The sequence below is a fragment of the Caretta caretta genome, chromosome 12 (genome assembly GCF_965140235.1).
Source record: "Caretta caretta isolate rCarCar2 chromosome 12, rCarCar1.hap1, whole genome shotgun sequence".
Classification (NCBI taxonomy): domain Eukaryota; kingdom Metazoa; phylum Chordata; order Testudines; family Cheloniidae; genus Caretta; species Caretta caretta.
The window spans coordinates 23135034-23159080 of record NC_134217.1 but is presented as its reverse complement, the minus strand read 5'-3'; the positions used below and the strand labels follow the sequence as shown (position 1 = coordinate 23159080).

Below are 24047 nucleotides of genomic sequence, written 5' to 3'. Positions count from 1 at the left end.
TGATATTCATATAATTTCTGTGAATTTCCCCCCTGGATTGTTAAATCCTGCATTTTAGAATGGAGAGTCATATTTTTGTTTTTAATGCGTTAATGTTTAGATTATGGCTTTGTGTGCCCTACAGAAGAAAGGCATTCTGCTTATATAAAGCATCATGATCTCTGTTTGGGTGCTCAGATTGGATTTGCACAATGGTACTTGCTTCCCATTTCAAAAGGTGTAGTTTGCTTCCCCCTATTAAATACTTGTCTCATACTGTACAAATAAAAGCAGAACACTAAGAAGTGTTTAACAAAAAGGTTTATTACCAAAATACAATATTAAAGTCAATACATGACAAACTCCTTTAAAGCAAAATAAATTATTCTAACGTACAGTATTTCAGAAGGTAGTTAAAGTAGAACTACAGACTTGCTTCATAGTTCCAAACAGACAATCTGTTCGATCAGGAACACAATCCTACAGAGAGCTTAAGGCATGCAGCTTAATGTGCTGGATAGTTTTATAAAATGCAATTCATTCTATTTTAATAAGATACAGTGTCAAAAGTAACTGCAGTCTTTACGTCAGTCTTCTAAATTTTTTTATGCTTTGGCTATAAAAAGCAGTGCCATAGTGTTATAATACCTTTTCTTAAAAAAATACATGTACTCATGTCCATGAATATCAAACGCAAATGTAAATTTCTATTAAATATATTTTATTCCTCAATACTTTGAGCACCCACTGTACAATTTATTTTAATGATTAAATAAGTGCTTGGGACAGGAGAATACAGTAACTCTGGCTGAATCCCACTCTCTCTTTCTAGGCCAAGTACAAAGTAGAAAGCTACAATGGAAGATTATAGATCCCCAGCTATTTCATTAGTAGAAAATGGAAATTTCCTCCATAACAGAATTGTAGGTATCTAGAACAAAGGCTTTAAGTTATAGTCCATATCACTGAATAAAATCTGCTTAGAGCAGAGTTGAAAGAAAAACAAATAGCACTGCAAGTATGATGATTTGCTAGTTCTGTGTGTCAGTAGAATCCTAAATATTTGTAAATGCTCAAAGGAATGGGAAGATTGAAATGGTGTAACCCTGAAAAGTGCTGTTAAGACAAACCCAAAACATGCAAACAAACTAACCACACAGCACTTTCCAAAGCAGGTGGTATGATCAGAATACTTGCTTTTAGGAACTGATTCTGTAATCATTCCACATTCATAGCTTCTGTTAAAGTCAAGGGGGAATTTTGAATGTGAATCGATGGCAGCATGGGGACAATCAATAAGGAATTTTTCTCTATGAAGATTGTTTATTTTCTGCAGGCTAGCAAGTAATTATTTCTTGGCAGTTGTAGTATTTATCCTAGTCAGATTTTAGAACCTTCCCCCTCCCCCCCACTGCTTTAGAACAACACATGGTTAACCAAAGATTACTCGCACAAATAATGAAATGGTAAAGAACACGCTGTAAATAGCTATACCTTGGTTAGTAGTTCCAATATATTACAATGGGTCTTTGTGCGTTATATTTGAACACTGCACCCAGAAAAAACATGACTAATAAAAAGTTTGACTTTGTAAATCTGGGCTCAGTGCCATCTTTCTCCTAGCTCATGCCTCCAAGTTCTTCACATATTTCCATTAGTGTAACAACTTTAAAATGCATTATCCATTATGGGGAAAAATTAAGTTAAGGTCATGGCACAGTGTAGTTTCCATGAGTTTAAAATAGAAATTTAAAATTCAAATTACCGTGGACTCTTTGAAAGCTTTATATTTACCAGATTTTCAAATGACTGCACTAAATGGGATCTGTAAATACAAAAGGAGCTGGAATGTTAGAATGTGCTCTATGATCTCAGATATTAAAAATATGCCCAATAATTTCCTGGTTTTTTTAAACACACCAGAATTCTATATTAAGGATATAATATTGGTGTCAACACTGGTCACTAAGACAACACCAGTACCCTGATTAAATATTTTCCATCTGTGATTGAAATTGTTCATTATAATCATGTTTTTAAAGTGTCAGATTAGCCTGTATGAATATGAAAAATTCCCTTCTGATTGGCCTGTGTATATTCTATTTTTAGAAAAAAATGTAAAACATACAGAAGTTACTTTACATTTTTATTTAAAACATGAGAAATGTACTATGTTTAGTTCATGGATAGGTCAAACCTATTAGTGTAATGGGCTGTATGATGATAATCTTTATCAATTTTTAAAATAACATTTGTACATAACCTAATTTATAACCAAATGAATAGGACTATTTAAAGATAGAAAAAGTTCAAAATGTTTAAAAACAAATCCACTTTAAAAGATCACCAGTATAGCTTGAAATACAACTCTGCCCTTTATCCAGACTTTATACCCTGGGTTGCTTCTTAAAATTAAAGTTGTATATAAAAAACTATCCTCTTTCTTTCCTGTTTGACCAGCTTCACTGTCCACAGGAGAACTTAGAAAATCAACACAGAAATAGCACCATGAAGACTGTACACTACTCCTATGCCAGCTTTTCAGGTTTACATAGTTGTAGCTTAGTTCTGCTAAAAAAAAAAAAGTATAAATAGGTAATAAATACAAAAAACTTTCTGCATCACTCTTTAAAACGATAGTATACTAACCATTTTTAACAAATGAGCGACTAACCCAGGCATAACTAAACTGAGATGCCAAGAACTGGGCAGGCTTCAGTGCAATTACAGTTTTGAAGCTACCTTTAAACCAGAATTGAATGTTTCAAACTTCACCAGAATGTTTTAGTCTGACTGCTAAAGGGCTCCTTTTCAAATGTTACACTTTTTTTGTAGAAAGCATATACTAAAACACAATTTTAGGGGCCAACTTTACAAGTGATTTTGGCAGAGTTTCCTGGCAATTAGCCTGCATACTGAAATTCCCATTGATATGTAAACTGATGTACATCATTTAAATTACACGAAAGATCAGCATTATAATTTTAGAAGCAAAATGGTTTTAAAAAGGGAGAAATTTCTAAGGGTTGCTTTAAAAATAACGCACAGCAATTACCAAGTTCCCTTTGAGAATCCTTATCACATGCATCAGTAATGTTTACTAACCATCATGGATCCTGTTCCTTTCTATTTTGGTGCAATGGAGGAAAGGTTGTTTCCACAAAGCAAGTCAATTTTTACTTAGAAATTATTTTTGCTAAATTCTCTTGTGAAATTTGAAGCATTTTATGAGAAAAGGTTAGCATACCTTTTGAGTAATTATTTCAACAGACAGTGTGAGAGCCTGACTTTTTTAGGTATTTAGGGACCTAAAGATGTAGGTAGGCACCTAGTGCAATTTCCAAAAGTGGCTATGCACAGAGTGCTTTTGAAAATCCCACTAGGCGCCTATCTACATCTTTAGGGCCTAACTACCTTGAAAAATCTGCCCCTTTGTCAATTACATTTTTGGTGCTTGCCTGTTCCCACCCCAAGATTATGGCACTCATATATTGACATGAAAAAGTCACTAGTTAAAATGCCAATTTATATCATGAGCCACTTGCTTTTAGAGGTTTGGCTGAATATTTTAAAGAAAGACCTTAAACAGTGGGTCATGTTTACATATGAATTTAACATATCTAAAATAAGATCTTGTATTTACTTAGGATATAGCCAAATAATTGGCAAGATACCTACTGCATTCAGGCCACACAGCTTCTGCTGCCTTGAATCAGCACTTTGGATTAGTGACTGAAGGAGTAACATCCAGTATTGCGTATTCAGAAAAGCTGAGCTGGAAAGAGTAAGGCCTTAAAAATAAATTAGGAGCACCCCACCATCTACCCCTCAGAATCAAACAGTAAATTTTAGGTGAGCATTAATTCATAACCTGTATTTGGCCTACTGTCCTTTGCATTGAAGGAAAAACCAATATTTGCCTGAAATGAGTTCGACATCCTTTACTAAATACTTTCAAGGCCCCCCCTTTCCCCCCTCCCCCAAAAAAGCGCCTTTTGAATTGAGCTAATACCTTGTTTAGCTCCTGAGTTTGAATTTCTTATTGTGCTAATGCACTTTGGATTAACACCAGGCATTGAGAAATCCAGACTCTTGGCATCACAGTGAAGGATAAAGGGTTAGATGGATCATTCCACAGTTTCCCCAAAATGGAGATTTAATGGTTTTAGCTAATTAAATTATGTCTGTAATTGTAACAAAGACTCAGATTGGGAAATCAGTAAATTTCACTTGCATTTCCTCTCTTGAGCAAGTATCTCAGGCAACATTAGCAAAGATAGAAAAAAAACATTTTAGGAAATCCTCTTCTTTTTAGCTGATAGTTTCATCTAGTTGGAGTTTTGAGTTGCATTGTGGTCCTTATTTAGAATGATGTTTATGATTTCACCCTCATGTTCTTTCATATGATCCAACAGATTTTCTTTGTTGGTGGACTCAAAACCACAAATACAACAGCAGAAGAGTAGAACACAGTATTCTGTGCCAAGATGAGGCTGACTGGAGTTCTTTTCTAAATTGCATGAGGTATTAATTGTTGGATTAAGTTTTTGATTTTCATTAGAACCTGAAATTTCATTAGTAGTCTGATTAATGGACTCTGAAAATGACACCAAGTTCTCTGAACTCCCTAGAACAGGTACTAAACTTTCATCCGTGCTTTCTAATAGCGTCTTTCCAGGGAGCTGCCCTTGAAACCTAAAAAATAAGAAAAACAATTTTTTTTTTTAAAAAGTCAGGGTTTTTTTTTTTTTGTTTAAATTTGCAGATTGTAGTTTATCTTGGGTCAAGGTTGGGTGCTTTCAAAAGACTAGATTAAAGGATTCTAGTTTGTAAGGAAGTTTCATACATACACACCTGCCGCTTTGTGAAATTGCATCATTAATAGCCTTGTTCACTTGTTCATAATTATAATTTTGGTCACTTGCATGTTTCCACATATGGGACTTCAGAGAAGGAGGGTGGCTGCATACATATCCACAAAGAGAACATCTGAAAAACAATGAGCGTAAGAGAAGGTATTTGAAGTGAAGTCAAATACCTCACTTTTTTACTAAATTTTCTTAAACAGGTCAAATGAGATAATACAGCAGAGAACTAATTCCCCTTCTCTCCTAACATGTGGTCAAAGAGAAATTTCTCCATGTTGCAGCAATTCCAGTATATCATAATAATTTAATGCCACTATAAATAAAGCATGTCAACCCTTCCTTGTTTTAAGTTTATACCCTGGCCAAGTAAATGTGTTTCAGAATAAAACTTCACATGCAACATCTCAGTATCTAAAAATTATTTAAACCAAATTGAATTAAAAAAAGCAAATCAAAACAAAAAATGTAGAATGCCACAGTCAGTTTGGCCATTTATAAAAAAAACTATTTGAATACTACAAAAATGCACTAGTTCTGATCACTTCAACTTACCTTCCATTTTAGAAATGAAATTCAGTGTGTTATTAGGTAATAAATTTAGATTATCTTATGATATTTTGAACTACTGTGCATGTACAATAACTTGCTTCTCCATTAAATTTAGTTTGTATTCCTAATTGATATTTAATTCACACAGCAGACATTTTTATACCATCCCTAATTACATTTTGTAAGAACAAAAGTACATAAATAACAAAGGTTGGTAAATGAAGGAAGACCTGGGAATTTGTAACAAAGGTGACACTGCAATATTTTCTTTTCTCGCTTCTTCATTATTCCATTAACTCCTCCCTTCTCAACACTAGTTACAATTTAAGATTACTGAAAACCCTCATGAAAAAGTCTAACAAAACCATAATGTAAATGTTTTTGGAATGTCCAATCATATTCAGACAATTATATATTATGGAATTCAGCTGGATGATTCAAAAACCTTTGAGAAAGTTTCATAGAATGAGATCCTAAGTACGCTTTTAGATAAATTTGTATAGAATCCTACTCCATGTCTATAGAAACATATTGGCTTAATCCCAATTAAATACAATGGGACTTTTCCATAAATGAAAATGAAGAGTAAAGCATTTTAGAAGTTTTACGGTTAAAGTAACTTTAAGATATAAATTCATCAACACTCAACCTACGTAACAGACAAAAGGATATGTGATTTTGGGGCATCCATCACTAGCAAGTTGTGAAGCACAGGGGCTGAGGGCTAGGTGCCTCTAGCATTTGAGAAGCTCTCAGTAATCCATAATTAGATAGTATGCTAAAAGAAAAGGAGTACTTGAGGCACCTTAGAGACTAACAAATTTATTTGAGCATAAGCTTTTGTGAGCAACAGCTTATGAGCATAAGCTTTTGTAAGCTACAGCTCACTGCATCCGATGAAGTGAGCTGTAGCTCACGAAAGCTCATGCTCAAATAAATTGGTTAGTCTCTAAGGTGCCACAAGTACTCCTTTTTTTTGCGAATACAGACTAACACGGCTGCTACTCTGAAACCTGTAGATAGTATGCTGAATTTGATTATGATCAGAAACTGGCATTTTCACATTTTGTTAGAATTCCAACCTCAAGTAGTTGTACTCTCAGCTACAGTTAAGAATCTACTTCAGTCACAATCCCCTCACCCTTCAACAACAGCCAAATTTTTCTGTCCAACTAGCCCAATGTCATCTCAAGTTATATTATGATGGATTTGTAAAATGGCTACCACCTGTTGAAAAACTTTAATTTTCAGAGCAAAAAATATTTGCTATTAGTATAACACCTGGAAACCCTGATACTGCACCACACAAGTCAATGGGAGTTTTGCCATTGACTTTAATGGCAGCAGGATCAAGCCCCAAATGCAGCAGCCTGAACTTGCAATGGCTGCAATTTCCACTAACCAGAAGACAAAAGAAAGGAAATTCTACCTACCGCTCCTCCACAGAATACTGTGGAGAACTCCTAATTTGAAAGGTTATATGAAGATATATAGTACACTACATGCATGTGGCAAGGAAGGCCTGCTCCACAGGGCATACAATGAGACCACATTTTTTAGCATCACTATCTCTATTATATATCAGGAAATGTACAATTCTACCGGGGGAATAGGGGTTGTTTTGTTTAACTTTAATCCTTCTCAGACAAGTGGGCTTCTCAAATTAGAGTCAATGGATGTCTCAGTCTGAATGAAAACTTTGCTACATCACAATCCTTCCATTTTAATAAATAAAAACGAATGCACACCTTTAAAATCCCAACTTTCCTCTTAAATCAGTAAAGTATAGCTAAAAGAATGTTTAATTTTGCAAAGTTGAATCAGGAACAAAAGGTAAAGATGTCCACCCAATCACAACTCCACCCCACATGCACATGCATTACAACAGTCTTTAATTATATGTCTGCAACATTGTTATACCCATGTTGATACCAGGATATTAGAGACACAGGGTGGGTGAGGTAATACCTTTTATCAGAAGAACTTCTGTTTGGTGAAAGAGAGGAGCTTTCCAGCTACACAGAGCTCTTCTTCAGGTCTGGAAAAAGTACTGAGTGTCACAGCTAAAACTACAAGGTGGAACAGATTATTTAGCATAAGTAAACACATATTGTAAGAGACCATTCAAGGTTAACGGGCCACTTCACCTTGAATGAGGAGGAGTCCGGTATATATGTTTTAATTACTTATGCTAAATAATCTGTTCCACCTAGTAAAAAGAAAAGGAGTACTTGTGGCACCTTAGAGACTAACACATTTATTTGAGCATAAGCTTTCCTGAGCTACAGCTCACTCATTTCATCGGATGCATACTGTGGAAAGTACAGAAGATCTTTTTATACACACAAAGCATGAAAAAATGGGTGTTTACCACTACAAAAGGTTTTCTCTCCCCCCACCCCACTCTCCTGCTGGTAATAGCTTATCTAAAGTGATCACTCTCCTTACAATGTGTATGATAATCAAGGTGGGCCATTTCCAGCACAAATCCAGGGTTTAACAAGAACGTCTGAAGGGGGGGGGTAGGAAAAAACAAGGGGAAATAGGTTACCTTGCATAATGACTTGATAATAGAGACTGGGAGTGGCTAAGTCATTATGCAAGGTAACCTATTTCCCCTTGTTTTTTCCTACCCCCCCCCCCCCTTTCAGACCTTCTTGTTAAACCCTGGATTTGTGCTGGAAATGGCCCACCTTGATTATCATACACATTGTAAGGAGAGTGATCACTTTGGATATGCTATTACCAGCAGGAGAGTGGGGTGGGGGGAGAGAAAACCTTTTGTAGTGGTAAACACCCATTTTTTCATGCTTTGTGTGTATAAAAAGATCTTCTATACTTTCCACATTATGCATCCAATGAAGTGAGCTGTAGCTCACGAAAGCTTATGCTCAAATAAATTGGTTAGTCTCTAAGGTGCCACAAGTACTCCTTTTCTTTTTGCGAATACAGACTAACACGGCTGTTACTCTGAAACCTTTTGTAGTGATAATCAAGGTCGGCCATTTCCAGCAGTTGACGAGAACATCTGGGGAACAACCGGGGGGGGGGGGGGGCGTAGAGGGGGAAATAGTTTTACTTTGTGCTATGACCCATCCACTCCCAATCTTTATTCAAGCCTAAATTAATTGTATCCAGTTTGCAAATTAATTCCAATTCAGCAGTGTCTCCTTGGAGTCTGGTTTTGAAGTTTTTTTGTTGAAGAATTGCCACTTTTAGGTCTGCAATCGAGTGACCAAAGAGATTGAAGTGTTCTCCGACTGGTTTTTGCATGTTATAATTCTTGACGTCTGATTTGTGTCCATTTATTCTTTTACGTAGAGACTGTCCAGTTTGGCCAATGTACATGGCAGAGCGCATTGCTGGCACATGATGGCATATATATTCTTCAACAAAAAAATTTCAAAACCAGACTCCAAGGAGATACTGCTGAATTGGAATTAATTTGCAAACTGGATACAATTAATTTAGGCTTGAATAAAGACTGGGAGTGGATGGGTCATTACACAAAGTAAAACTTTCCCTCCCCCTCCGGCTGTTCCCCAGATGTTCTTGTCAACTGCTGAAAATGGCCCACCTTGATTACACTACAAAAGGTCCTGCCCCCCCCCCCCCCCCCGCTCACTCTCCTGCTGGTAATAGCTCACCTTACCTGATCACTCTCCTTACAGTGTGTATGGTAACACCCATTGTTTCATGTTCTCTGTGTATATAAATCTCCCCACTGTATTTTCCACTGAATGCATCCGATGAAGTGAGCTGTAGCTCACAAAAGCTTATGCTCGAATAAATTTGTTCGTTTCTAAGGTGCCACAAGTCCTCCTTTTCTTTTTGTGGATACAGACTAACACAGCTGTTACTCTGAAACCTGTTCCACCTAGTGTTTAGCTGTGACACAGTATTTTCCCAGACCTCAATACGAGCTCTGTGTAGCTGGAAAGCTTCTCTCTTTCACCAAACAGAAGTTTGTCCGATAAAAGGTATTACCTCACCCACCTTGTGTCTCTAATTACATGCTAATATACTATTTTACTGCAGAACCCTTTCCTTATTCAGGTTTGATAGTACAAACTAACTGAAGTGACAGTTCAATACTTATTTTTAAATACTTATGGTTTAAAAAGCAGACTCCTAGCTCAGTCACTAAGCATCACATTTTTGCTTTCAGGATTATATAACACTATGGGATTAATGCTACTAGGGGCTCAGTACCTTCAGCTATCATTCATTTCAAATCAAAGCTGAAGGTGCTCAGCAACTTCCAGGATCACTGTCTGTACTATTCATCCATGGGTCAATATATGAGCATATTGCACAACATAATCCCATAGGAAATCTATAAAGTATAATGTGAGGAAAGAAATAGAAGTAAAATGAGTTTGCTGTTCTTGGATGCTGTTTTACAGAATGTATTTTTACATTACACTTTTAGCAAAAGACAATAAAGAGCACTTAATTTTTGCAGTATGCATTCATCTTGTGGTTCTATGTAAGACATAGCTGATGGAACCTAGGTCATTCTGCAGTTGTGTCTAGTATGTATGTGGCATGGTAAGGGGGCCAGGGGGTTGGATAAGGGGCAGGGGGTCCCGAGGGGCAGTCAGTAAACAGGGGGTGGTTGGATGGGGTTGGGGGGGTGTCAGGGGACGGGGAACAGAGGGGGTTGGATAGGTGTGGGAGTCCCGGAGGGCCTGTCAGGGGTGTGGATAGGGGTTGGGGCAGTCAGGGGAAGGGAGCAGGGCGGTTGGATGGGGGTGGGGTCCTGGGCGGGGGCAGTTAGGATCGGGGGTCTCAGGAGAGGGCAGTCAGGGGACAAGGAGTGGAGTATGTGGAGATCAGTTTCCCTATTTCTATAACAAATCATCATACAGATGTATTCCTGGAGACTTCATCACATGACAATATTTAATTAAAAATTAATCTTTAGTTCTGAAGACTCCAGGCCAGTGGCAGGCAAACTCTTTGGCCTGAGGGCCGCATTGGGTTTCGGAAATTGATGGAGGGCTGGTTAGGGGAGGCACAGCCAGGTGCCTAGGATAACCCTATACAGAATTCAGTTTAATTTGCGCCCTACTGGCTTAACCTGTGCTGAATGATTAAATGTTACTGTTAAATAATGTCCTAAATTGACATACTGTGGAAATTTTCTCACAGCCTTTGACGAAGTGGATCATCAGGGACATGGAGGCCAGAGGTGTGGAAGTTTTCAGTAATCCTAGATGACTGCAGAATGCTTTCCTACAGAGTGTAGAGCAGGGGTCTCAAATACGCGGCCTGCGGGGTTATTTTCTGCAGCCCGCCAGCTCCCCATAGCCCCCCAAGCCCCTCCTGCAGCTAAACCCCCTCCCTGAGACCCCTACCGCACCCTGACCCCCTGCCACACGCCACACCCCTCTTGCATCCCCGAGGGGCGGAGGGGAGACGGAGTTGGGGTGGGGATTTCAGAGAAGGGGTTGGAATGGGGGCAGGGAAGTGGTGGGAAGAGGCAGGGCAGGGGTGGGGCCTCATGGAAAGGGTGGAGTGGGGGCGGGGCCGGGGCAGCAGGTGGGGGGTGTCAGTGATGCGGGCCCTCGGGCCAATGTACTAGTCCTCAAGTGGCCCTCGTGGTCATTTGAGTTTGAGACCCCTGGTGTAGTGTGTGGCTGCAGCATGCATGGTATCTAGTGCTACTAGAAAGCACTTTGGAAAGGAGCATAGTGGGGAGGTTTAGTTTACATTTTGTAGTTGTGAAGAATTTAGATTTTTCTCTTGAGACCACAACTTTTGTATGCATGTGATTTATCCCAATGGCCCTGGTTGCTTGCCCAGTCTTGCAGTATGACTTGTTTAGTTTCTTTACATTTTTGCTTTCATCATAGGTTTTCAACTCCTTGTTGCAAGTTAGCACTGGGTAGCCATGCTGAAGTATTAGAATTTCGTTTTTCATAACTGTTTCTCAGTATGTACCACAGGGGTGGGCAAACATTTTGCCCCGAGGGCCACAACAGGGCTGCAAAACTGTATGGAGGGCAGGTAGGGAAGGCTGTGCCCCCCAAACAGCCTGGCCCCCACCCCCATCTGACCCCCTCCCACTTCTCGCCCCCGACTGCTCCCCTCAGAACCCCTGAGCCATCCAACCCCCCCCACTCCTTGTCCCCTGACTGCCCTCTCCTGAGACCCCCTGATCCTAACTGCCCCCGCCCAGGACCCCACCCCCATCCAACCGCCCTGCTCCCTGTCCCCTGACTGCCCCAACCCCTATCCACACCCCTGACAGGCCCTCCGGGACTCCCACACCTATCCAACCCCCTCTGTTCCCCGTTCCCTGACACCCCCCCCAACCCCATCCAACCACCCCCTGTTTACTGACTGCCCCTCGGGACCCCCTGCCCCTTATCCAACCCCCTGTCCCCCTTACCATGCCACGCAGAGCGGCATGTCTGGCAGCCACACTGCCCGGCCGGAGCCAGCCGTGCCACCCAGAGCACTGCCCTCATGGCGGCGTGGCTGCACGGGTGGAACTCAGGGGCCGGGCAGGATGGTCCTGCGGGCCATAGTTTGCCCACCTCTGACGTAGCATGTGGGGGCAGACTACTAATGGCACTTATTTATGAAATATACACAAACATAAAAGACTAGTGACACTCATGTTCTTTTCTAGGATAACACAATGCAACTCCAGGTTCTGTCTCACATGGAGACACTAAGAATACCAAATTAGCTCCAATACTTTTTGCTTTTGTACAAGTGTTAATCAACTGGAAATACAGAATAAGACAGGGAGAAAAAGTAATTCATGACTATCTACCTACGCTATTTTTTACTTAGACTACAGAGAAAGCAATGAATCTGAACTCCACTTTGTTTCATAAGGTAACAAAATCACACTACTACGGCTTTTGCCAACTCATAACTGTTACATACTTGTACTGTTCCATTAGCTGCACTGCCTGGTGCTCCTGTGGGTGGCGCCTCATATGACATTTCAAACTATTCATATTTGTTGTGGCGAAGTCACATACTCGACATCTGAAGAAACAACAACAAGTGAGTGATTCCCAACACCTTGATAGTTGACCACCAATATTATTTCACAAATTAAAGCTTCAAGAGGTAGCAACAGGATATTTCTGAAAAACTGTGGGTAAGACTAATAATAGTTTACACAAGTCTAGATATTTATTATTATTATTATTATTTCTGTGTATCAGACTGTGTAGATTTTCAGCATAAAAATGTCAGTGTAATAGCCATTTTTCACGAGGGCCAAATTCCACCCAGATTTCCATCCTGTGAAACTCCACTGAAATCAATGAGTTTCACAAACTCTAAAAGGGGCTCAGATACACCATGTCTATCCCAAGGGTAAGTGCCAGGCTATGTTAGATCAAGGCAAAAGCTTGCATTTTACAGGTGTTGTATGTCATGTTCATGAGATGATCTTGTGCTTCAAGCCTACAAATTCTCCTAACTCCCTGTGTTAAGGCATCCACACCTTCCCATGTCACTTACATATTATCTTTTGCTTATTAAGAAACCTTAAGCTCCAGATCATTAGATATCTCTTTTTTAAAAAAATAGAAACTGGAGAGGAGATCAACAGGGCTGCAATTGGGTGCCCATGGAAAAAGTTGACACACTGCACTGCTTACATATTAGTTTTGTTATTGAACGTTTAATTTAAAAGTCAAAATATCCCTCAGTGAAAACAAAAAAATCCTAGACACCTCAAACCTAGATTTATGGCCACTGCACAATGTACATAAATACCAAAATACTGCAGGTAAAAATGGACCAACCTTCCTATAGATAGCAGATTAAAGCATCTCTTACTAAAGCCATTCAACTCAACTAAAATACTATCTGTATGTAATTTTCAGGAATTTAGCTATTTCTTAAAAAACAAGATATTGCAGATCAAATATTGTAGATACACAGCACTCTTTACTTGTTTGATAACTTATTTATTTTATAACTTTTTTTTAAAAACAACCTATAATTAGAATATTTATTACTACATAAGGCATGAAAGTCATGTCACCTGCATGATCATTTCAAAGACAACCAGTAAACAATCCAGAATGTTTTCTATGCAATTACAAAGTACTTATCTGGCCAGGAACATAAGGTATGATTTGCCTCCTCATTTCCTATTCAAGTCAATGGGACTTACACACACACCTCAGGATCAGGCCCTAACTGTTGCTGGTTTGACAGTTACCAAGTAAATAATTACTCCAATTACATCATTTTTGTTTTGTAACTTAAAATATTACAACAAGGACTAACACCTAGACATACCATACAACAGAAAAAAGGGAACAGTGGTTAGCCAACTTCTAAAGACTGAGTAGCTTCTCTTGAATTGCAGGTTTCAGAGTTACATACGATACGTAGCGCTTTAAAAAAAATATAATGTAATGAGCGTTGAGTGGCCACCTTTCAAAGCTCAAGAGGCAGAAGCAATTTAAATCTTGCCATGAGACTGACATTCTGTACCTTGGGAGAGCACCCTGTAACCTCCCATATTCCTCATCAGTATATAATTGTGATATTACGTATAAAGCATGCCTTGCAAGGTATGAGGGGAAAGGTCACAATCTACTGAAAGTAATTTCTCTATCCATATATGTATATCATTAATGCATGTGAAGTTATGAGAATTGTGTTGTATGGTTGTCACTCACACATGTTGTAAATTGGGAAATCAGCCAGATATTAGCTTCCCAGAAGCAACAGCAAGGAAAGTAACCAATGCCCGGGCAGGGTGTGAAACAACTCATCAACAGCCATTGTCCAGCAAGGGAGCTGCAATGACTTACCTGCATGAGGCCACACCAAGGGGATTGCTCAATTTTGCCTGAAGACTCAGCAATGCCCCCCAGACATGCCTGGACTTGGAATGAGGATATAAAACTGAACACAGGGGGTCCAGGCTTGGCCTTTTCTCCTGCCCCCACCTATGCTGCAAGCAACTAAGGGTATGTCTACACTTGCAGAGTTTTTGCATTTTAAGTTTCACCGGTCCCGTGAAAGTAAAGCGCTGGTTTGTGTACTCACTTAATTCCTCAGGCATCAGAGTGTGTTTACATGAGCAGCACTTCCATCGCTGATGAGAGCAGCACTCTAGGGCAGCTATCCCACAGTGCAGCTCTCTCCAGTTTGAAAACGGGTCTTGTGGGAAGCCGGGGGGGGGGGGGGGGGCAAGAGAGAGAGGAGGGGTGATCGCGGTGCATCCTGGGTCCCTGCACAGCCTCCTCTCCCCCAAACACTGATCAGCTCCAATAGCTCAGCATTGCTCCAAGCAGGGGATCGTTTGTTCTGTGGAGGACGCATTGTCACCTGGCCAAATAAGTGAACACTTGCCAAGAAAAGAGGAAGGGGAGTTTCAAAGTTCCTGGGGCTTTACAGAGGTAGGGGTGGATGTCTGTTTACCTGGCAGCACAGCTGTTGGTCAGAGTGGTCATCTAGGCACTGTGGGATATCCTCCAGAGGCTAAAAGCTGTGTAAACAGCAAGAACGTGTCTTCACTTGCACATCACTGCAAAAGCATCACTTTTGGTAAGAGCTGTGTGCCTCTCGTGAAGGTGGTTTTCTTTTTGCAGTGAAACTTCTGAGTTTCACTGCAAAAAGTCATTGGCACGTGTAGATGCTCCCATGGTTTTTGACCAAAAAACGGACTTTTTCCACTTTAAATGGAAAGTGTAAACATGCCCTAAGGCCTTGTCTACCCTGCCACTTTACAGCGCTGAAACTTTCTCGCTCAGGATGTGAAAAAACCCCCTCTGAGCGATGCGAATTTCAGTGCTGTAAAGTGGCAGTGTAGACAGTGCACCTGCGCTGCTAGCTACTCCCCTCGTGGGGGTGGGTTTTTTTTTTTTACATTGCTAGTGCCACAACCACGTTAAAGCGCTGCCGCAGCAGTGCTTTAACATTGGTAGTGAAGACATACCCTAAAACACTGAGAAGAAGACAAGACTCCAACAGAGGAGATTGGCCAAGGTTTAAGGAACAAATCTGTGTATTAAGGACTGCACTATCCAGTGGGGTGAGAAAGTGCTTAATCTAGATGTTGCCCAGTCTAATAGGGTTGAGAGTTTAGACTGCATGCTTATATTTTATTTTATTTTGGTAACTAACTCTGACTTTTTGCCCATCACTTAAAATCTATCTTTTTTTATAGTCAATACATCCATTTACCTGTTTGTCTTTACCAGTGATTTTGTATGAAGTGTGTGGCAAATCTCGGGTTTTGCAAAGGCTGGTGTATAACCACTTTCCATTGCTGAAGTGGTGAACCAATTAATAAATCTGTACTGCCCATCTTGAGCAGTGCAAGACGGTATATTCCTGAGGTACAGTGCTGGGGGGATTTGGGTCTGGTGCCTTTCTCTGTGTGATTCATGAGTGGCTCTGGGAGCATTCATGCAAGCTAGCTGGGTGTGGGGCTCCACATGCGGTTGTGCTGAGTGATAACATCACCTGGAGGGGTTTGCTGCTGGTCACTAGCAAGGCACTGTGAGAGACAGCCCAGGCTGGACAAAGTTAAGCGGTCCAACAGTCCCAGGCTGCACCCTGGGGGGAATCCTGTCACAGAGACAACCATTTCTAATTTGTCCCTAACAGACAACCCTGCCAAAGAAAAAAAACAGAAATCTATATTCGCCACCATTAACTTAGCTTAAAGACTGATTCAGTATGCTGACAGGACAAAACAGACCCTGGATATTTTGTGTTCTCTCTGCTTGGACAACAGGCTGCTTGAAACAACACAAACACCCAAAACCACTTGGACAAAATGGTTTAAAATGAAAGTGAGAACACATTCAAAATAAACTCAATGTGTATACAATACCACTTAGTATACAGAAACTCTAGATCAGTATATGGGAATAAGTTAGATCTTAAATCACTGCATATCTGGTATTAACGTTTCTCCAGAAATATTCACCTTCACAAAAGCAAGCAGGTCAAAGAGGCTCTCACAAGTTTGTCCTCGCTAAAGCTGAATCCTATGAAACAATAGATTTAATCACGAGGACTGCAATATTTACCTATACATTTATCCATTCTGCCTTTCCCCAGGAGCTTTCCTTGTCTCCTCAGAATGCTAATCACTATTTCTCACATACCCCACCTTACAAATGTACGTCAAGGCCAAGTTTCTGCTCAAAGGAGACTTCAGTAGGTTCTTCTTCATAAACCACAAGCAGGGTGGATAAAAATTGGTTTAAAAAATAAAAAAAGAAATCAGATTTTAATTTAAATGATTCATTTTAATTTAAATTATAATTTAAAAAAATTGTTTATATTGAAATCTGAATTTAATACAAGATATGTTAAGACCTAAACTTATTATAAACTCTTAAAACATTTAAATAAAATAATAAATATGCTGAATCCATAAGCCGCTATCAAAACATTGAGTCAAAGGTTGCTTTTCTATATAAAAAGAAAGAATCAGGGGAAAAACATCTGACTTTTGAGGTCAAGCTTTGCAAATTATGGCACAATAGGCCATCTACTGTATTAAAGGCTTGATCCTCTAAGGGAAGAGGCGCAGAGCATGCAACCAGAAAGAAGCAACTCTGGTGTCAAAGCAAGAACACTGTGAGAAGAAGGGACAACATTCTTCAGGGTGCAGCCTCTACTGTTGATTTCAAGACCTGAGAACTGGAAAAAAAACTTCCATGGCTGCACATCATTTAAAAAAAAAAAAAAAGACCCTATTTGGGAATATTTTCGAAGAAATTCCTGTACCTCTGGGTAAAAAACAAATATGCCAAATGTAAACAGTGCAACAAAGAGGTGAAAGGCCTGGTAGTCAGAATGAAACATTATGAAAAATACTTCTCAGAGAACAGTGACTTTGAAGATGATATGGACATGTATCGATAATCTGGGTCAGCTGGTTAGTAAACTTATTTTTGCACCATTCTTATGGTCTACCTACCATATTTTACTATGCTAGTAAATTATATCTTAGATTGTCACAAATTTGCGTTTTGGGCGGATTACTTAAGAATTTCAAAATGTTTATGTTCAAAATATATTTGGTATGTTAGTTTGTGGGACTATTTATTACATTTTTACTGTTACTGCTGGACTTCTAAAATTACTTTTTATTGCTCAGTATGATCCTAGGTGAAGATTTCCTGTTTTAAAAGTAAAGTTTATTAGGAACATACGAATTTTAACCTTTAAAATCTCTCCCCCCCCTCCCCCCCAAGCTGTTTGGTAGGTTGCTAGAGATAAGGGTTTAAATAGATTTAGATAATCCTTATGATTTATTATTATTCCTACATAACTCGGCTGATAATAAATTATATCATTTTAAACAGTGGTACACACAGCTGCTGTAGGAGTAATCTTTCATTTACAATCTATTTGTTTTAAAGCAGTGCACTGAGTAGCACTCAATGAATGACTTTTTATCATTTTGTTTCACGGTACATCTCAGAAATAAGGGGTTATTAAGATTCATCATTTGTAAAGTCTACAACTTCAGATTCATCTGCTGTTACCACCAGCAGTGCTTCAACTAAACATACAACAGCCAGTAAATTACTTATACAAAACCCCCAAAACAAATCAAAAGTTTGTCGTCCAGTAAAACCACAAATGAGTTCATAATCAGGACCAACAAATTCCAGCAAGACTCCACAGATGAAAAGATTGGTTGGTTCATTTCTGCAACAAGTTCTCGTTTTCATCTTGTTCAGAACAAACATTTCATTGACATGGTTCACCCATTATGATGAGGCTATATTTCACCTACTGGATCAAACATTGCTGGATGCAGTGTCTGAGAAGGAAATTGAACAATGTGTAAAAAACATTGACAGGAAATTCGTTAGTATGAGTCTAGATGGGTGAAGCAACATACACAATTATCTAGGAATATGTTCTTGTGTGACAACAGATGATGGTGTTCGTCTGTCTTACAGGAACAACTGCTATATCAGGAAATGCCCATACATTAGAATACTTAAAAGTAGGAGTAGTGAAAGTTATAACAACGAACTGTGAACAAAAATTCAAGTGTCGAGTGCATAGCTTTGTCACAATGCTGCAAATGTAGCACAGATGAGAAGAAATTTAGAAGATGATAATGAAGAGAACTGAAACTTATAACGTATGGGCACAGTGCTTATATGATGCATCTTTTAGCCAAAGACTTAAATACAACTCCAGGAATAAAGGAAAATGTTGAAATTGCAAAACACTTCCATAACAACCCCTTTGCTTCAGGTTTACTGAAAAGAGCAGTAGGATCCAAGCTAATTCTTTGCCAATACATAAACTGAAATTCAGTGGTTGACTGTTTTGAACTATTTATTAAGATCTGGCCTTTCCTGATGTCAATTTGTGAAGAAAAATCATGACAAAAACAGATGGAACTATCACAGACAACATAGCTGAAATTGGACTAAAGAGAAATATAGAAGATATGCTGAATACACTGAAACCTATTTCCGTAGCCTTGGACAAACTGCTGCTGATGGAATTTGGAAAGAACTTCAAGAGACATTAAAGAAAGAAATACCCAACAACAAAGTTAAATTGCAGGCAGTAAAGAAGCAGATGGCTGAAGCACTTACTCCATTTAATTTTCTCTACAATATTCTCAACTCAAAGTACCAAGGTAGATGCATAATTGCTCAAGAAGATACTGCTGCTATGACAAAAGTATCTTGTAATCACCCATCAATCGTGCCAAACAAAATAAATGTCAGAGACAGAGGTGAACTATTCACACAGTACATGTTTGTTGATGATGATTTAAAGACAGACATCACTGAACTGTTGGGAGTCACTATTTTAAGCACCTGGAATCAGAGTTTGGTGAAGTACTAAACCAGCTTTTCACTGCAGTAGCTCCTTCTGCAGGCAACAAATATTTTCTTATTTGGACTAATTCATTCAAAGCTGCAAAATGGACTGGGAGTTGAAAAAGAAGGAAAACTTGTCCCTCTCTTCAAGTCAATAAAAAAAAACAAGGAGGGAGAGGATGAGATCGAGTAGTTTTAACAGTATGAAAACAGCCTAAGTAACTTAGGAGGCTGTTGTCTCATCTTCAAGAGACTTAGGCGAACAGAAACTTAAGTTCAAGTCACTTTCAATGTAGACATATTTGAAAATGTTCCCAGGCTGACATGAAATGGGGTAAGATCCAAGTTACCCGGGAAAGAATTTTCTGTAGTATCTGGCTGATGAATCTTGCCCATATGCTCAGGGTTTAGCTGATCGCCATATTTGGGGTCGGGAAGGAATTTTCCTCCAGGGCAGATTGGAAGGCCCTGGAGGTTTTTCGCCTTCCTCTGTAGCATGGGGCATGGGTCACTTGCTGGAGGATTCTCTGCTCCTTGAGGTCTTCAAACTACAATTTGAGGACTTCAATAGCACAGATATAGGTGTGAGGTCTTTTTTAGGAGTGGTGGGTGAAATTCTGTGGCCTGCATTGTGCAGGAGGTCAGACTAGATGATCATAATGGTCCCTTCTGGCCTAAATATCTATGAATCTATGAATCTATGAAATAATCAGTTTAATTCACTGACTACAGTTAATCCCTCTGTTCCTTTAGCAAATCATTTAGTTGTAAATGTGAAATACATTTTGATAAGAAATTTATGTATCCAAAATATCTGATTGTTTCATTTAATAAAAATAAATTTTGTTGTTTTGTGTTTACATTCTAATTACCATCCTAAAGCAACTTGACACTAATCATGAGCAAAAAGTCGATTCTATAGTAAATAAGAATTTCATTCACCATTTTCTAACATACTAAAAATGTACAATAAATAAGAATCTGAAAATATTAAGCTATATAATTGCTTAAATAAATGAACACAGTTATAGCGTACTGTCCTTGGTAGCAAAAAGATGTACCAAATTTACTGTAAAGATGCTATTTAGTTGTAAATCTACATGTATGGTTATATCAACCAATAAACATGCACCTTTTTTAGAAAATAAATGAAATACAAATGAAAAAGCCATTAAGATCCATGATTTAAATTGAGGCTGATTTAAATCAATCCACCCTGCCCATGTCACCAGTGTCAAGTAACAAGAAATTCCCTGTTTCCTTCAATTTTATTGTTGTGAATTTTACTCCTCTATTGTTTCCTAACCAGGGTGACAGTTATCCATAGAAGTTATTTTGGAACACACACACACACAGATTTCTGTTGCACCCTTCATCTCAAAGTACAAGAGTACACGTACATCAAAGTGCAGCCAACTCTTGAGTTGGCAGCAGTACAAAACACATGGCAGAACAATGGATGGAAGACATTTTGGACAAGTGAAAATTGCCATGGAATCTTTAACATGAGCACACAGGATTTCAGGTTTTAAGGTTTTCAGTTTCTGATCTTCAAGATTTCCACAGAGCAAACTTCACGACACACAGTTTATTAACTCATCATTTGAGGCTTAAGAGCAGAGGCTTAAACTGCTCAGGTTTATGTTCATCATTCTAGAGAGTCTAGATATTCCAAATTCAATGGCTAGTTTAAATAAATCTCCTTTTGGCTAACGCTCATATATAGCTTTGCCCAATCGTCTCTCACTTTTAAGAGGCGCTGAAGAATCTTGCAATGATGTGCATAGAACTGACGCCCTGGAATAACAAAATACTTATGGGTAAACAGGAAGAAAATTGGAGGCTAAACAGCAATTTTTAGGGACACAACATTTGATTATCTAGTTGTAGGTGTATAATTATGTTTACCATGTAGGCCACTCCATAAATAATTATTCACTTTTTAAAACCCTCCCTCCAGCCCTCCTCACAGGATGATGCGAGATGGTCTGTTCTCAGTCTAGCACAGAGGATCTCAAACTGTGGTTCAGAGAGCATTTGGTAGGATCTGATGAGAGCTGACTGATCTCATTGCGCTGGTTCTTCTTGTTTCTAGATTGCTTTAAAGACAATTAAAAACCCCACTTTAATATGACATTTCCATGTAAGCAATCATGGTAGCAGTCATAGGAATATTATGGGATTGTGAATGGCTGGGCAGGTGTCCATTATCTACCATAGTGTGATCCATGCTGTGGAAAGGTTTGAGAACCCCTGGTCTATCTGACTTCAGATTAGTCCAATCTCTGTGTTATTTGAAAGTTTCATATTGTGGTGTCAAAGTAAAATTCAAAGGTTATCAGACGAAATATGAATAATATTAGCCATGTGTGGCTGATTATTAGAAGCTGGTGGAGCTAAGCTCCACTAATAGTATCCAAATGATAAAACACTAGTAGCTATAATATGGCTGTATATTACAGGTTGCCATAAAACCTGCTACAAAGTATCCTAACTATGGGTTTCAGCGAGCAATAATACAGGCCTCTATGGGATTAATTCAGACAGACATGGGATATGGAATTCTCTGCTCTTCCTCCTTCAGGCCAAGCAATAATGCGGGGGGGGGGGGGGGGATTCTGGAGCAGGAAAGGGTGGGAAGCTGAGCTGGGGAACACTGTGAGGGTGGTAAGGAAGAGTGGGGAGGAGATTTAATGGTCTTAGGAAGTGTTTTTCTGGGTCTGATGGAGGAAGGAAGTGGGTTTCTAAGTCCGGGGAGAGAGTGTTCTCAAATGAGAGAGAGGATGACTCTTAGGTGCACAGAGGTTGTTAGGAAGTGAAGAGATTGAGCTAAAGGATGGACAGGAAGTGTTCCTGATCCTGGTTGGGGGTGTTAGCAGAAAGGTGGGGAAGTCATTCTGGAGTAGTCTGACATGAGAGTTTGTGCGTACGTGTGTTTTATTTATTTATAGATACTGGCTGGGGAGTGGGTAAGGGAAAGGGTTAAGCTGAAGGAAGCCAAAAACCTATAAACAGAGCTCTGAGCTGAAAGGTAAGTAGGCTGGGTTGACAGAACTGAATGGGTGAGGACAGAGAGAATCTAGACGAGAGTTGATATGAATAAAGGTGTGCGTGTGGATAATGGGGAAAGCAGCTATGTAGACAGAAGGATAAGAGCTAGACTGGAGGGCGAAGAGGTTAGGACTGGGCTAACACAGTGAAGTCTTAGGCTACATGTACACTACAGCACTTACACTGGTGCAGCTGCACTGTTAAGGCTGTGCTACCATAGCACTTGTAGTGGAGACGCTCTAAACTGACGGGAGAGAGCTCTCCCATTGGCTTAATTACTCCCCCTCCCATGAAAGGAGGTAGCTACGTTGGCAGGCGAAGCTCTCCCGCTGACATAGCACTGTCTATACCGGTGCTTTGGTCGGTATAACTTACGTCGCTCAGGGATATGGATCATTCACCTCTCTGCGTGACGTAAAGTATACCGAAGTAAGTTGTAATCTAGACAAGGTCTTAATGGAATACATATTTTTCTCTCTTACACAATCTTTTATTGTAAAGGGTTTCAGTTTTTCATTCTATTAGATGGAGGTTGGGGAGAGCAATGAGAGTCCATTTTTCTACCCACTTCACTGGGAACTTCCCTACCTTTTCACCAAAGCCATCCAGGTCAGACGCTGTAATGCTGTCCTCGTTTTTTTCGCATTGACAATCTGGCCAACTTGCATGGGGAGGGTAGGAAGCTGGAGTGGGGACAGGAAAGGAGGATTTCTGGTACCTACCACCTCACTACTTATTTCAAGAACCAGCCATCACTGATTGTAGCTGATCTTTTCTGGTTTGTTCCTTTCTTTCCTGCTGGAACCCTGGCTTTCCACAGCACTGTCAAGTTTGAATGAAGAACTCTTGTGAATCTAAAGGAGGGACCTCCACCACCCCCCAATAAAAAGGCTCTTCTTATAAGTCTTTGATTCTAAAGCAAATCTCCAAGTTTTACCAGATCTTTGTGAAGACATTATGACATCCCACATTTGGCTTGTGATAAAACATCTTCCAGCTGCCTGTAAGTATACTTTTGGAAAAACATTCTAGAACACCAGTACTGAAGCACTGTCACAAACAAATTATGGTTTATTTCTGTGTAACACAACACAGCTGGCTGAGTCATCAGCAGTGAGATTTGAACCTGAGACCTGGATATCTAAAACTCAGAGCTTCCACTGCATGAACTAAAAGACCAAGCTGTACTGGCTCAAAGCCTGGTAAGGACTCTAACCTCTGCTGTCCAGCCACTAGAGAGGGATACAGTGCCACACTGAGTGAGTATGAATTACATTTGTTTGAATCTATACAACAATCAATGGAAAACTGCAATAGAAAAGGAACTATTATTAAAAAAACCACCCCCCCCAGAGTAATACAGACTACTAACACAAATTATTGAAGCTTCTATATAGACCTATGAGGAAATTATTAAAATGTCTTTTATCTAAGATTGGTAACAGTGAACCTATTGAAAACCTATGGGAAAACTGAGTGGTGTAGGGGCAAAGTAAAGGGCAGAATTTTGCAATATCATGCAGGGCTTAATACATCATGGTTAAGGCTGTGGGTTTGTCACGGAAATCATGGATTTCCATGACTTTCCGTGACTTCTGCAGAGGCCGGTGCATCGGGCTCAGGGGCAGCTCAGGCTGCCCCTGCGTCAGACACACCGGCTGCTGCTGGGGTAGTCTCGGGCCACCTTCCCCCACATAGCCAGCAGCAGCAGAGTTTGGGTGTGGGAGGGGGCAGGGGTTGGGGCACGGGACAGGGTGAGGTGGGCTCTGGGCTGCGCTTACCTGGGGGT

At 39.7% G+C, this 24047-nt stretch overlaps 1 protein-coding gene across 4 annotated transcripts in view; it reads right to left on the bottom strand.

Moving 5' to 3' along the window:
• Positions 1-285: 285 nt before the first annotated feature.
• ZNF507 (zinc finger protein 507) overlaps positions 286-24047 on the bottom strand; it is a 50843-nt gene continuing 27081 nt past the window's right edge. For 2 of the 4 annotated variants that reach the window (XM_048870866.2, XM_048870867.2), the window contains 3 exons: positions 12300-12404; positions 4834-4968; positions 286-4674 (listed from right to left, as the gene is read on the bottom strand). In XM_048870866.2, coding sequence (XP_048726823.1) covers positions 4308-4674; positions 4834-4968; positions 12300-12404 — 607 coding nt within the window. In that variant the 3' untranslated portion in view covers positions 286-4307. Of the gene's footprint in view, positions 4675-4833; positions 4969-12299; positions 12405-20346; positions 22942-24047 lie in introns of those variants that run through there. The other 2 variants (XM_075118400.1, XM_075118401.1) reach the window with 2 other exon arrangements.